This window comes from Mustela erminea, chromosome 2, assembly GCF_009829155.1.
Source record: "Mustela erminea isolate mMusErm1 chromosome 2, mMusErm1.Pri, whole genome shotgun sequence".
Classification (NCBI taxonomy): Eukaryota; Metazoa; Chordata; class Mammalia; order Carnivora; family Mustelidae; genus Mustela; species Mustela erminea.
Window position 1 is genome coordinate 143,073,383 of NC_045615.1, and position 15,164 is coordinate 143,088,546.

At 49.4% G+C, this 15,164-nt stretch overlaps 1 protein-coding gene across 1 annotated transcript in view; it reads right to left on the minus strand.

Annotated features, from left to right (window-relative positions):
* Positions 1 to 15,164, minus strand: part of IGFBP7 (insulin like growth factor binding protein 7) — a 76,437-nt gene that overhangs the window by 8,002 nt on the left and 53,271 nt on the right. The window contains exon 2 of the mRNA XM_032334413.1: positions 2,281 to 2,390. Coding sequence (XP_032190304.1) covers positions 2,281 to 2,390 — 110 coding nt within the window. The remainder of the gene's footprint in view (positions 1 to 2,280; positions 2,391 to 15,164) is intronic.

Here is a 15,164-nt window from a genome sequence, read left to right on the forward strand (position 1 = left end):
GCAGACGAAATTCAGCAGAGCCCGGCCCCGAGGTTTTGCTAGGTTCTGGCAAGTCCTCCCCGGGCCCCTCCCTCCCGCCACAGATCCTCTGGGAAGCTTCCAGGGAAAGATTCCTGAGGCGGATTTACTGTCCTGGGATGTACGTAGGTTAGCTGGGGTACAGCAGAGCCAGGAAGGAGGAAATTACTCTCTGCCAAGATCGGCCAATAAGGTCACATGCTCCACACACTTGGGGTCACCCTGGCCCCCCACCGCGTCCTCCCTAGAGAACTGCAACAGAGCTTTCTGTGGAATTCTCTGGAAAAGTTGTTCCTCCGCGTCTCCACCCTCTGAACAAACCGGGAGCCTCCACATAAGCATTGGGGAGCGGAGGAGCCTATGCCAGGAGGCGCACATCTGGGCCTGGATGGCTGCTCTTCGCTCCCCTTTCAAAAACAAATTGAGGTGAAATTTCACTGTCCTTTTTTTTTTTTTTTTTAAGATTTCATTTATTTATCTGACAGAGTGAGAGAGCACAGGCAGGGGGAGTAGCAGAGGGAGAAGCAGGCTCCCCACTAAGCAGGGAGCCCCATGAGGGGCTCGATCCCAGGACCCAGGGATCATGATTGAGCTGTAGGCAGAAGCTTAACCGACTGGGCCACCCGGGCGCCCCTTCCCTGTCCTCATTAACAGGAGTTACAGTTGTAAAGGTCAGCTGTAATATAGCTGGTGGTGTCTCTGCCCATCCCCATAGCCAGGCATTTTCTGGAATCACCCTGATTTCAGGGCCACCAGTGGGCCACACACGGTGATGCACCCTCTGGCCACATGGGGGAGCCAGAGTGCGGCAGGTGACCCCACCTGAGTCCCAGTCCTATGGGATTCACGGTGCAGCAAGGAGAGGGGAAGCCCTTTCTTTCCCCTGGAGTCTTCCAGGGATAATGGGAGCCTGGGGCGGCCAATAACGACGCCGCCTACAGTGTGGAAGCAGCGTCTGGAGGTAGAAGGACAAAAATGAGACCAACAACACATGGAGAGTCGAGAGTCCAGAACAGAGTCCTGACCACACCGGGTTCCTGGATGTGCGAGCCCTGGAGGCTGGAACCACTCCTCACCTTCCCTTTCTCTTGCTCAAGGCAGCCTGAAGGGAGTTTCTACAACTTGCAACATAAGGATTCTGACCACGGGAGCCAAGATACCCTGTGGAATTCCAGAAGCTGATCCTCTGGTCAGATACCAGCAAAGGAAATAATCAAGAGAGCGCACCTGAGAGCTCGCTGGAGCGGAGAACCAGCTAAAGAGGGGTATCTGGTGATGCCTTCTCACTTAAACTCTATTTCCTTTTTGACAGCACCAGTTTGGTGACATTTACTCCCTCACATTGCTGTGGGGCTTAACCGAGTCAAAATGCACGAAGAGGGAAATCATGGAAAATAATGCGCAGTATAATGGTGATGCATTATTCGATCTGGCAAATAAGTGTTTTCTTTTCCCTTCTACAGACACGCTGGGGATAGGTTACCCTTCAAACGTGAAGACAGTTACACAAGACAATGCCACTTGAAGGGAAGTATTTCTGGGAAAAGCAGCTAACATCAATGGAGAGTTAACTATGTGTCTGAGAACAGGCCAAGGGATTTTACCTACATCACTATATGCAATCTTTACAAACATTACATGCTGCCTTCATCATACAGAGAAAGACACTGAGTTTGGGAGCATTTGTTCTCATTCTAGGCGATTTTCCCCCTTGGAGACACCTGGCAGTGCCTTGACACATTTTTGACATGAGTCGGGGTGGCACGTTGGCGTAGAGCCAGCCGCGAGAGGCCAGGGACCAGCTCTTGCAAGGCACAGGGCAGTGCGCACAACAAAGCATTATCCAGTTCCAAATGTTCGTAGTGCTCAGGGTCGGACACCCGGGCTTGGAACTCTACGACCTGGTTGAGGAACTCACATCGTTAACCGCCATGCTGTACCGTCTCCGACGGGCACACACACTCCTGCACACGCGTGCTCGCACTCACACGTGCACACACTCTCTGGGTGGGTTCGGGTGTTCGGCATGACAGTTTCCGAGTTCCTACACCTCCACGCTCAGGCAGCGACACGGAAAGCAGAGCGGAGACCGTTCTGGAGGTCAGGCTCAGGGGCGGTGTCTGGAGGATGGCCACAGGCCTTGCCTTTGAGGAGCAGCAGGGAAGAGAAGAGGCCAGAGGTTTTAGATGGTGGCTGTCCCTGCGCCTGAGAGAGGAGCTCTTTGTCAGCCTAGGAGACCTTCCTGGAGGCTGTGCCACTGACCTTGTTCCAGATGAGCACCGGGGTTGGGATTCCGATGACCTCACAGCTCAAGTACACCTGGGCGCCAGTGACATTCCGGATGTCCTTGGGGGGTGTCACGATGGAAGGCCCTGCAGGAGAGAACATCTTTTTAAACAGTCTATAACATCAGTCAGCGTACTAGGAAGTCAATACTTGATTCTGTTTGGGAGGCTGTCCCTCCTGTGCACGATCGAAAGCTGCGAAGGCTGCACTGGCATCCCCCTGTCACCAGCGTGACTTTGAAGCTCTGCTTTGGAAATGCATACATCGAAACAAACAAACAAAAAGCAGTAGGAAGAAAAATGTGTTGTTCACAAAATTTTCTGCTCCCTTAAATCACATTTAATGGTTTAAATTTACCAGCTGTTTTGCATTATCTGGGCTATTCCAATTAATATAATGAGATTTAGTTCCAAAATGTTTGTTTTTCCTTTTTGCTTACCAGAATTTCTTTTAAAGTAGGCTCCGTACCCAGCATGGAGCCCCCTCACAGGGCTTGAACTCATGACCCTGAGATCAAGACCTGAGCTGAGATCAAGAGTTGGTCACTTAACCGACTGAACCACGCAGGTGCCCATTTACCAGAATTTCTACTTTTGGCAGGGAGGGAATAACTGACGTAGGTAGTTAAAGAAAAAAAATCTAAAGATATTTGAAACTGTGCTGTGCACTTAGAAAAGATGGCAGTCCCTGTTTTAAGAAGGTTTAGGATTGAAAATCGACAAGTCAGGGTGATCAAGAAGTAATGGCGACTTGGCCGTGTGACCTGGGAGACAGCAAGGAGAGAGAGACCTTTGAGAGGTGGCCTAGGTCTCCCGGAGGAAGGGGAAAGGGCTTTCTTCTCAGCTGGGGGAGGCACTGCAGCAGTGACAGGTGCATTGGGCGTGGCCAGGATGCCCAAGGACACAGCTCTTTCCTGGGCTTGAAGTGTCTAGGTCCCTGGCAGGGGCCACCGGCAAGTGGGGGAACGTGTCAAGGCACTGCCCACATAGCTTTGGTGGGCATGAGACCACCCAGCCAGAGCCCAGAGAGGTACCTGCCCATCCTCCCCATTCTGGAACATCTCTCCAGGCCTTCTCGGTCTGATTATCCAGTCTGGTAAGAAGGTCCTTACACAGGTGCTCTCCAGAAAGTGCCCCCTGACTAAGACCGAGGGCTCCGCGACTGGTTCTGACGATAGGGAGACAGATGCAAGTTAAAATAAGTGGTTTGTTGTAAGGTTCAGGCCCCGGGACCTCACAGGAAAAGAAAAGTCATCATCAATGGGACGCATCTTTTTTGTTACTAAAGAGGTCCTTGGGTTGGCCAAAACTATGGCCCATGGGCCAAGTCAGGCCTGCCACTCGTTTTTGCCTGGCGCCTAAGAGGTCTTTGTGTTTTTAAATGGTTGGGGAGGGGGAAATGGATATTTCATGATGTGAGCATTATGGGAGAGTCACGTTTCAGTGTCCATTAATTAAGTTTTATTGGAACACAGTCATGCCTCGAGTCTGGTCACTGTGACCGAGGCCGAATGGCCTAAAACATTTACAGTGGAGCCCTTTATGGAGGAAGCGCCAGCCAATGGCTAAATACAATGGCACGGGAAACCCACTCAATCCTTCACACGTTACCTGGAGCTCAAGCAAGTAACCCAGCTCTGAAATGCAGCACTTTTTAAAAATTTTATTTTTTTAAAGATTGCATTTATCTATTTGACACAGAGCGGAGAGAGAGAAAGAGAAAGGGATCACTAGTAGGCAGAGCGGCCGGCAGAGCAGGGAGCCCGGTGCGGGGCTCCATCCCAGGACCCTGGGATCATGACCTGAGCCGAAGGCAGACGCTTAGCGACAGAGCCACCCAGGCACTCCTGAAATGCGGCACTTTTGAAACCCAGCATCTGCTGTAGGGAGGCACAGACACCGTCTTCTTGGTGGCTTGTGTTTAGTATTTCACTTCTGCTCATTCTGAATGCCTGGTTTCAAGCACAGGGGCCTTCAGGGGCATGAGGGACAGTCCACAGAAGAGGTAGGGGCAGGGCTGGGAGCCTTACATTCCGTGCTGGGCCTCCCCGCCCCACCCCCACACTGAAGCTAAGACAGCACCCTACTCCCAAACCAAACCTGGCCAGTCCTCAATGCTCAGTGCCAGTTCTTGAATGAACGAGTTAATCAGTCCCTCCGAATCGTGGCTGTCCACTGCCAAATAAAATGTCTAACTGTGGGGTCATCTTGCATCAGTGTCCTGGGAGAGGGACAACTTCCCCTTTAGGCCTGGAAAATTTTTCTGGCACAATCAGGATTCAAAGGACACAAAATCTCCCCTTTTTCAACAGGCTATTTCCAGCACACTAGTAATTTTTTGAAATAGAAAGGAAATGACTCCAGCATTTAAGATTTTTTCCCACTCATCTGAAGTATCAGATGCTGATTTTTTTTTTTCTAATCCCTCGGGGTATTTTTATTTTTTTCCCCTTTGTAAGAATGTGCAAAACAATCAAAGTTCTGAAAGCCCTAAATAGATTTCGTGCTTCCTTTCCTCTAAACCGTAGGTCTGAAGAGGAAGCCTCTATCTTGGCCAGGGGTCTTGGCTTTTCAGTCACAAATGTGGATGGGGTGAGCGTGGTCGTGCTGCGTTTGTGTGTGTTTCTGGCTCGGTCTCCAGTGCTTCCTAGTCTGACCGAACCCACACAGGACCCCGCAAAGGTCTGGGCCAGGCCTGACTGCATCCCTGGCTTCCCCCAGGGTCCCGGGACCCCAGGGTGGGCCTACAGGAGAACTGGGTCTGGCTGAGTGAGAACCACTTTCCCTCACCTCCCTGCGGCCGTCCGTGTGGCTCTGTCCTCCCTCCCACACACAGACTCTCTAGGATGACCTCAAAGCTCAGGGGACCTCAAGAGATTGTTCAGAGAATATTCTAGTATTCCCTTGTGGAGGGGCTCGGGAACAAAGCTCTCTCTCATGTATTAAAACCACACAAGGAATATAAGACTTTCTTTTTCCTGTGAGGTCCCGATGCCTGAGCCTTATAACAAACCACTTATTTTAACTTGCCTCTGTCTCCCTAACGTCAGAACCAGTCGCGGAGTCCTCGGTCTAGTCAGGGGGCACATTCTGGGGACACCTGGAAGAATTTCTGGAAGAACAGAAGCTTTTCTGTTACAGGCCTTGAATACATGCTATGAATTCTTCCCGTGGCATAATTGTAAAATGAAGATATTCTTCGTTTTTACATGGTCCAATTTATCACATTTTTCTTTTATGATTAGTCCTTTAAAAAGGACTGTTAAAAGAAATTGTGCCCTATTGAAGAAATTGTGCCCTGTTAAAAGAAATCTTTGCCTAGCCCAAGATCATAAAGACCTCCTGTTTTCTTCTATAAACTCTTTGGTTTTACCTTTCACATTAGGTTTGTGGCCCATCTTGAATTGATTTTTGTGTATCCTGGGAAGTAGAGGTCAAAGTTCATCCCCACTGCCCCCAAAGGACATCAACAGTTTTGGCATCATTTGTTGAAAAGGCCATCCTTGGGGCGCCTGGGTGGCTCAGTGGGTTAAGCCTCTGCCTTCAGTTCAGGTCATGATCTCAGGGTCCTGGGATCGAGCCCCACATCGGGCTCTCTGCTCAGCAGGGGGCCTGCTCCCCACCCCCACCCCCGCCTGCCTCTCTGCCTGCTTGTGATCTCTCTCTCTCTCTGTGAAATAAATAAATTAATTAATTAAAAAATAAAAAAGAAAGAAAAGGCCATCCTTTTCTTGACGAACCATCACAGTAAAACCATCGGCCATATATGAGTGAGTCTACTTCTGGATTCTTATTTTTTTTTTTTAAACATTTTATTTATTTATTTGACAGACAGAGATCACAAGTAGGCAGAGAGGCAGGCAGAGAGAAAGAGGCGGAAGCAGGCTCCCTGCTGAGCAGAGAGCCCAGTGTGGGGCTCTATCCCAGGACCCTAGGATCATGACCTGAGTCGAAGGCAGAGGCTTTAACCACTGAGCCACCCAGGCGCCCCTACTTCTGGATTCTTTCTTGTGTTCCGCTGCTCTATGTGTCTGTCCTTGCACCAGTAATGACTGTGGTATAATTTAGAAATGTATTCAGAGCACAGCACTGAAGAGAGGGCAGATTCATTACATCTACCCCTCTCTAACCCTCTCCTTATTCCAAGAAGCATTACATTTCAGGAAGCACAAGAGTTCTTTCAAAACTCTTTCTGAAGCCAGAAATATTCTGAATGAGAGCCATCATCAGGAGGTTCAAGATCAGGACAAATCAGTCTGTGGGTTCCTCTTTCTCTGTCCCAACCCTTGGAACACATATTAAACCTGAGGTGAACGGGCTGAGTCAATATTTAGATCACTCTAAGGACATAATGCTCATCAATTCTGCTAACAGCCCATCCCAAGAATTCTACAAGATTCCATACCATAAACTGTGCATTACTCGTTGAATCCGTTGAGTTGATGGGGATGGAGGGGCAGAGGGGCTCTGAGGACCCGTCTGCTGCACAACATTCACAAAAACCCTTGGCTATTGCGTATGTCCTTGAACAAATGTCAGATTCAAGAACATAAAGAAAACTTGAGTAAATAGCATCTACACTAGAAAGTGCTGACCTACAGAATGCCCTTTAGGTTTTGCTATGTAGTCTCTTGCAAAGCCGAGTCAGATCAGTGAATGATTAGACTAATATTCAAGACACCAACCAACCTCCCAGAGCCGGCGGAGGCACGCTGGCTCCGATCGGATTTCCTGTGCTGGAAGGATCCATGGTTTCAGACTCTTCCTGTTTACGCTGCTCAGTGCTGATACCCACTGGGTCACCTACTTACTAAACTCTGCCTGGTTCTTTGCCACTCGCTGGTCTGGAAATTTCCTCAGAGAGTGAAGAGGGAATGGACAAGCTCATGATGAAGGCAGAAGACAGCAGTTGTATAGAAAGATGAGTGGGCAGCCACTGTGACACAGAGTGAGAGAGGGACTTCATGGGACCCGCAGGGACACCAAGTGGACAGGTTTTGTATGGAAGCAAAGGGAGAGTGAAAATATTTGGGGGTAATATGGTGGCAGATCCAGCAACACTGTACTCCCCTCCCCCTAATCTAAATCACCGTCATCCCACACACTCCACTGATAAGCAATTTCACCGCCAACTGTCATCTTGAATTGCATGTCTGTCACGCAGTCCAGTTCCCGAAGTTTCTGTACTGCCCTCAGGAGAGAGCTCGGTGAAACGACTCCTAACCAAATAGCTTCTCTTTCCACTCTGCCTTTTTTCCAAGAAGTCCTAAACTGATCCAGAATTTGTTTCTGTTTTTAAGGGTAAAGGAAGTTTTGGTACCCTTTGAGCTTGTTTTCAGGCAAAAAGCTGAAAATCAGTTCTCGAGGCTGGGCCAAGGGTACCAATGATACGGTCTAGATCATATTCCGTGTTTGGATCCCATTTGAAACAAGCTGCAGACTATTTAAATGTATGGGGACAAACACCAGATAGGTTTGGTTATTTATTTATCCTTGTCTTTGTTCCAGTAAGCACTTCTGCTGCTCAGACATCTGTCTAGCAAACATCCTGTACAGAGAATATCTGACTTGCCCACCACCTGTCTCCTCCCCTTCCCCACCCCGGGCAACCAAGCTGCCACGGCACTGCCCGGTGGCCGGCATGAGGCGTCTACCCCAACGCTTCCCCACCTCAGACACACTTACCTTTCTCAGATGACTGGACCCAAATGAGCCTACTGCATTTTCCTTTCCTACTTCTCACAACCCCATGCTCATCCAATCTCTCTTCATCTTAGCTCTTTAAGTTCATTTTCTTGCCTGCCCCCCCTCCTTTTAATAACTCTTGCCTGGTGAACTTACCTGACCTCTTCTCTTTAATGGTTCTCTGAAGGGAAGGAGGAAGAAGAAGGGAGGGAGGAAGCGGAGGAGCAGAAGACAGCCAGATCCTAAATGAAGTTGTAGCAAGAAGTCCTAAGGTTGGAAGAAAACTAAAATTCAATTTAATGTGTCAGTGTCACTTTAAAACTACCTCGGAGGGGTTAGAAGTCTCCCACAGAATTTCCACCTAGAGGTACTTCCTTCCTCCTCAGCTCCTTTGAATTAAGTTCTAGACAAATGACCCACAGATTACCAGATTATTTTAGGAATATTCAATTATAACCTAGAAAGAGCTATATCCCGAGAAACCATGAAAAATGTAGAAAAGGGAAAATTGTGGATGGATGGATTTGAATCTGGAATATTTCAATTTGATTCTGAAGAGGCTAAGAAGAGCATTTCTCACAAAACACACAAATGAGGGGCACCTGGTTGGCTCAGTGGGTTAAAGCCTCTGCCTTCGGCTCAGGTCATGATCCCAGGGTCCTGGGATCGAGCCCTGCATCAGGCTCCATGCCCAGCATGGAGCCTGCTTTCTCCTCTCTCTGCCTGCCTCTCTGCCTACTTGTGATCTCTGTCTGTCAAATAAATAAATAAAATCTTAAAAAAAAAATAAACGAACAAACAAACAAACAAACAAAACACCCCACACACAAATGACATAGGAATAGATCCTGAAGTGGAATCTTTAATTTGACCTATATTTTGCTCAAGCTGACTTACATGAACTTGTAGTAGAACATAGTTAAAATTCGTTATCCTATAAAAAGCATGATGATAAAGTATTTAAATATGTGAACAATTTCCTAGTCTCTTATAGAGCATAAAACACTCCTCGACTTGATCTGAGAGGTCCTTACCATGTCATCATTAAAAAAACAAAGCCCTCTGGGAGACAGAACACTTGGCTCTCGGTCCGTGTCTACTGCTGAAAGCCAAGACCCCGGACAAGCCACTTACCCACTGTTAACAGAAGAAACCAGGATGAGCCAGAGAATCTTCTCTTTGGGTTTAGAAATGAACATACTTATCAGGAGCGTGTCCTAGAGCTCACTCTTATGGAATCTTCAACATCTGTGAGGTTCTGCAGTTCCAGGGCCGGGCTCTGGAGCTCTGGTGGCCCACAACTCAGCCCAGTGACCTCTCTGCCTATGTAAATGCAGTCTGTGTTGGGGTTAATGTAGAACATGAAACCAGCCATAAGAGCTGGTTTACATAGAGGCCACTGGGGGCCAGAGAAAGTTTCCAAGAAGGGCCCTGGCCTTCGGAATGCCGAGGTCTGCGTGACCACTCTGCTGTAGGAAGGCCGCCAGGAGTCGCCTTCCCTGAAGCTTTCTTTTTTCTTTCTTTTTTTTTTTAAAGGTTTTATTTATTTGACACAGAAAGAGAGATCACAAGTAGGCAGAGAGGCAGGCAGAGAGAGAGGCAGAAGCAGGCTCCCTGCGCAGCAGAGAGCCCGATGTGGGGCTTGATCCCAGGACCCCGAGATCATGACCTGAGCCGAAGGCAGAGGATTAACCCACTGAGCCACCCAGGTGCCCCTCCCTGAAGCTTTCTTAACCCAAACAGCCACCCTGTGCTCTAAGACATGTCTGCATTGTCCCTGAGTCTATGTTTAGTAGATCAAGCAGATTATCATATCGTATCTTTCCCATAAACAGATCCTCCTAGTTTGAGTAAGATCCCTTGTCACACAGCAGGGGCTTGAGAAATAGTGATAAGGACCTGAAGGACGTTATCATTATCCTGAAGGACCAATAAAAGTGGGAGCGAAGAAGAGCAAAGGCTCTTTGTGTCTAAGGTTGACCCCTTGGCTTCTCCTCTCTTTCACGGTGAAGTCTGGGGTGATCACTCATCCCTCCTTACAGGGATTGCTGGCCGCTCCCAGCAAATGTACGTGACGCGTGACAAAGTTCATTCTCCCAGGAATGAATAAAATAGAGCTTATAAAGGTTTCAACTGTTGCCTAGTGAGCCAAATTTTTTAATTTGAAAGAGTTGCGTAGACGATGTTAGGAGAGGTCACATTCTGAAGCTGACTATATTCCACTGGAAAATACTCAAAGGTCGAATTTTCCCCCATTGTCTATTTTTGTCCCATTTGATTGATACTACATTCAATCATGTATTTTTCTTCATTGCTTCCATTTCCCTCATCTTCTCTTCCATTTTTGCTACAAATCTGCTTTTCTAACTTCTACCCAAACTCACTCCCATGCTCCCCCACCATTACCTGGCTCATTACTACTCTGAGTTCCACTTATGATGACGCATGGCCCACTGGGATGGCCTTCCTCTCATCTATTATCTCTGCTCTATCCTTTCTTTGAAGCTCTGCAGCTGAAGCGTCACCCTCCCTTGGCACTTCTGTATAGCTGAGATTCCCACTTCCTTCTTCTCTGAAATCCTGTTGCATTCACAGTTAGTGCCATACAGCTTAACACATCATCACGCTTGCCCCAGCAGGGCTAACCGAAGATGCCAGTGCCCTCCTGGAGTCAGAACTGAGCCGGAAACTCTGGAATCAGATGTTCCTCATGTTCACTGGAAGGAGGGACAGCCCAGATTATATGCAGTGGGTCAAGCGCAGCAGTAAATTCGCAACAAACATGATTAGCCATTTGGAACGGAGTAGACAGCCACTGTCTTGAAAACGCACCCGTGTACATGCTGCCGAAACACCTAACCGAAGTGATGCTAGAACCACTTCTTAACCAGCTGGCGGATTATTTATCATCATTTTCTTTAATCCTCCACTTGACTTTCTCTTGCCATAAGCAATGTTTCTTGGCTACTGCCCACTCACTAACCTATCTATGATCGGGGGATGCAAATTAATTTGTGCATATTAGCCACGGAATCCCCCGCAAGGAGGGTAGGCCTGCCGGGAGTGGAGCAGGGGGGAAGGATCATCAATCATCCTCACGTGAAAAAAAGGGTTTCTGCGCCATGTTGGGTTATATGATGGGCATTATAGCTCTGAGTACTTAACCACATGGCTAAGACAGATGAGTATAAAGACTTCTCTACATTATAGTGGATTTTCCAGCCACACTCATCTAAACTCTTAAAAGATGCTGAATCTTGGAACAGTTCATACACAGTATGTGCATTCATACCAAAAAAGGAGGGTTGGAGAAAGAACAGTGATACCACAGATGGAGATGAAGAGTTCAGACACCTTGGCAAAAATCCCCAGATTGAGTTCTGATAACACATCGAAGGGAAAAGCACTAAACAAAAGTACAAACTAGGAAAAGAATAGTAGGAAGGCACTATGGCCAAGAGGGGGAAGGGGATGAAACACGCAAAAACTTCCTGATATTAAATAAGGGGAAGCAGTAGCTCGGTGTCTAATTAAAGAGCAGAGCCATCTGCCAAGGCAAGTCATTCTGGGAACTTCCAGAGGTGGGGTGACAGAGCAGCCGAGCCCGGCTATGGGAATCCAGCACACAGTCTCCCGGGTGTCAGTGGAGGACAGCAAGGGCAGGAGGAAAAAGTACTAAATCCTAAGCAGCATAGGCCAGGTTTCATTTCAGGGCTTTAGTTTAAGGCAAAGTCATCCGCTCATGTTAGTTACTGTTAGTCATTTACACTTTAGTGTGAACAAAGACCCAGTAGTTTGTCAGGACGGGGCCCTGTCAACACCGCTGGGGGCAAAAGTATGTAAGAATTGCTTCCTCTCCTCCAAATATAATCTACTGGGATAGATGGGGGTTGCTGAACAGTTTAGATTAAGGACAAAATGCTGGGGAGGTAACAGACTATATAGTGAGTTTGGAGCACAGACTTTGGAATCAAGGATTCTGTTCTAGCATTTCAAGTAATGTGACACTGTGAAGTTATTTAACCTCCCAGATTGTTCATCTTGAAATGGGGTGACAATATTGAAATCCTTAGATTAGTGGAAAGATCAAAGAAGATACAGCCATGGGCCTGGTACCTGGACAGAGGAAAAAACCAGTAAGTACTAGTTCTTGCTTCGGTTTCAACGTAGGTTCCTTACTGACTGGAGCCGGTAAAAATCCTCTCTTCAGAATGAAGACAGAACATCACTTGGACATGGAACGGTTGGGGAAAGGAAATGACACCTGGGTAGACCGTGAAGTTCAGGAGTAGGACTTCTGTCAAGGCAGCTCCCACCTTGAGGGACCGGCCTGAGCTGGTCAGAGCAGAGGTGCGGGGGCAGGGAAACGGCAAGAGCCAGCCCAGCGGTCCGGCTCTGGGAGAGCGCACTGTGCAACAGGACAGCCGCGAAGATCCGGTGTGCGGCACCAAGGAAGGTGGAGGCCATGGGCTTTACCGTGTCGCATGCCTCGGTGTCGGAGAGGCAGGATTCCCGCGGCATTTCAGGGGATGGTTCTGAAGGCCTTTGCAGGAGGAGGAGGGCAGGGTGGGGGTTAGGGAGCAAAGTCAAGGTTGTAGCCATGGAAACAGGAGAGCGGCAGCCTGGAGGGAGTACTCAGGAGGAACAAGTGCCATCCGTCCAGGAACAGACTGGATGGGGGAAGTGGGGACTGAGTCCAAAGCTGTGGGCCGGGCTAAGAGAAGGCGCCTACCCACGAGCGGGAGTGGGATGCCGGTCTGGGGAAGGTGCTGCATGGAAGAAAGCGGAAAGGACAGATCTGGGGTTAAATCTGGGCACTGAGGTGTGAGACCCTTTGGAAAGAGAAGAAAGGCTACAGTCTGTGGGGACCAGTAGTACCAAGGTCAACACCGTCTAGTGGACATTTTGGCCCTGGGAAGGCAAGGTAGTAGGTTCCTTCCTACAGAAGGCAGGCAGCTTTGGCACTCCCCCCCCACCCCCCATGGGCAGCTTGTCTGCGAGAATTAGCGAGCTGCTGACCACGTGACCACCCCACCCCATCCACAGCAGAGAAGGAGACAGCTAAGGCATAGCTTAGTCGTGGCCCAGCCACTCTGAAAGCAGCCCATCCAGTGACAAAACCCTAGTGATGGCACACAGAACTCTGGTGACGTTGTGAATCACACTTCCTGACTCCTACTTACTGCTGGGTTTTAACAAGACACCCCATTATGGCTCGAATCTTCCATATTGAAAATCTCTCTAAATTGTATTAGTCCCCCCCCCCCCCCCGCTTTTTTTTTTTACTGTCACAGATATCCTAGTATTCACAAGTCATTCTATGAGGACTGTGAACCTTGCAGTGTCTCAAAATTTTCACTCTAAGTTGACCACGGAACGTGAACAGAAAATTCCTTCTTAACAATCTGCTGCTTACAAACAAATCTTACTTTGATGTTTTCTTATTCTTTCCTCCAACTTGGGTCTCGCACGAGAAGGAGTTGGGTACTGACCAAGGGTGTGACCCCCAGAGGTGACTCTGGAACACACGGGATGGGGTGACCCTTGGAGGGACCCTGCACGGAGGGTTCAGATATGTAAGGTAGGGTGACCACTGTGGTAGCCACGTGGTGGGTGAGCAGACCTGGGCTGCGTCAGCAACAATGCCGGGTGGTGAGGTCATTGATTCGGCAGAGCTCGCACAGAAGTTGGAAAACCTGCTAGCATCACCTACCAGACGGACTGACGTCCATACAAGTTAAATCAGCGGGCTAGAGTTTTACTTGGTTGGAGCCTCCGGAAGAACTGACTTTATATGCAGTACACTCTGAAGGGCAGCTCCCTAGTTATGTGGGCGTAACTTGTTAACATGGTCTTGGAAATTCCTTTTCTCTACAGTTCATGGGCCTGTCCCGTCTGGACTATGACTCACCTTAAATCCAACATATGCAAAATGTTGGCTGCTCGTTCCTATTCCGTGAGCACAGAAACGGGTGGGGAAGTTTCCATCACGGGGCTCTTTTCTGCCACCTGATTCTGGGATTCCTAAAAATCCAGACCGTGAGCTCCCCCGGGATGAGTCCCTGCTCACTCCCTTTCTCCCCTCCACACACACCCAGCGCCCAGCAATGGTCAGGCGTCAGGAAATGTTTCCTGACCCACGGTGTAAGAAAAAGGCTTTCGGAGCTTGGAGGTGACTCACTCTCAAAGCTTCGTCTTGGCCCACAGGTCCTGCACCCTGAACAAGGGCTACCCTTTGGTCCGCCCCAAAGAAACAGATGTTCTCGAACTCTTCCTGTAGCTCCACTCTGTCCAGGAAGAGGCTGACCCTGTAGGGGTCCCAGCAAATCACTTCATGTGGGCTGGCTGTTCTGGAAGCCTGGGGGAGCCGACAGGCCAGTAGAGAGTCGTTCTTTTAGAGCAGGAGTTAATCAGAAAGAGGAAACCTGTTCCGTCGGCACAGGTCATCTCACAGAGGGGCGTCCAGCAGCAGCCAGACACCCGGGGCCGACACGGGGTGAGCGCTGGGGCAGGGACCTGGCCTTCCAGCGGTGGCACCTTCCCTGGAGGCTGCCGATCCGCCGCACACTGGACCCCCGGGCACTCAGTGCCCACACCGGGGCGGCACGCCCGGAGTGGCTCACTGGTCTGGCTGTGGGGTCTGGCACTGGGGCTTGTGGAAAACTCCCCAGGCAGAAGCACTTGGTTACAACACCACTTCCAAGCCGGGGACACGCAGATGATGAGGAAGACAGACAGACAGACAGAAGGCGGGCGGGGAGCCAAGAGGCCATGAACCCAGCCTGGAAGACAGAACACGTCCAAACGTCTTCGGGGAGAGACCGAGGGCCCCTGGGAGGTGCAATCGTTGGGGAGGGAGAGAGAAGACTCCAGAGAGCCGGTTCTGGTGACGGGCACGGACACCAGAGAGTTGCGACACGATCCAGCTGGCTTCCTCCTGCTCTAGCCACAGTCGGGCCTTGTCTGAAGCTTTGTCAGAAGCTCCCAGCTGCCCTAGCTCCTAGCAGTTCTCCTTCTGGGTCATTTTCCTAAAATAAAGCAGCTGGTTCTCAGCCCTGCCCCTGCCCCTCTGCTGCCTCCTAACTGCCCCCTTCCTGGCAGGCAGCACCCTTAGCGGCGGGGCCTACTGAAAATCCCATGAGAGCGGACCCTTGCCCTTTGCTCGCCTCCGTTAAG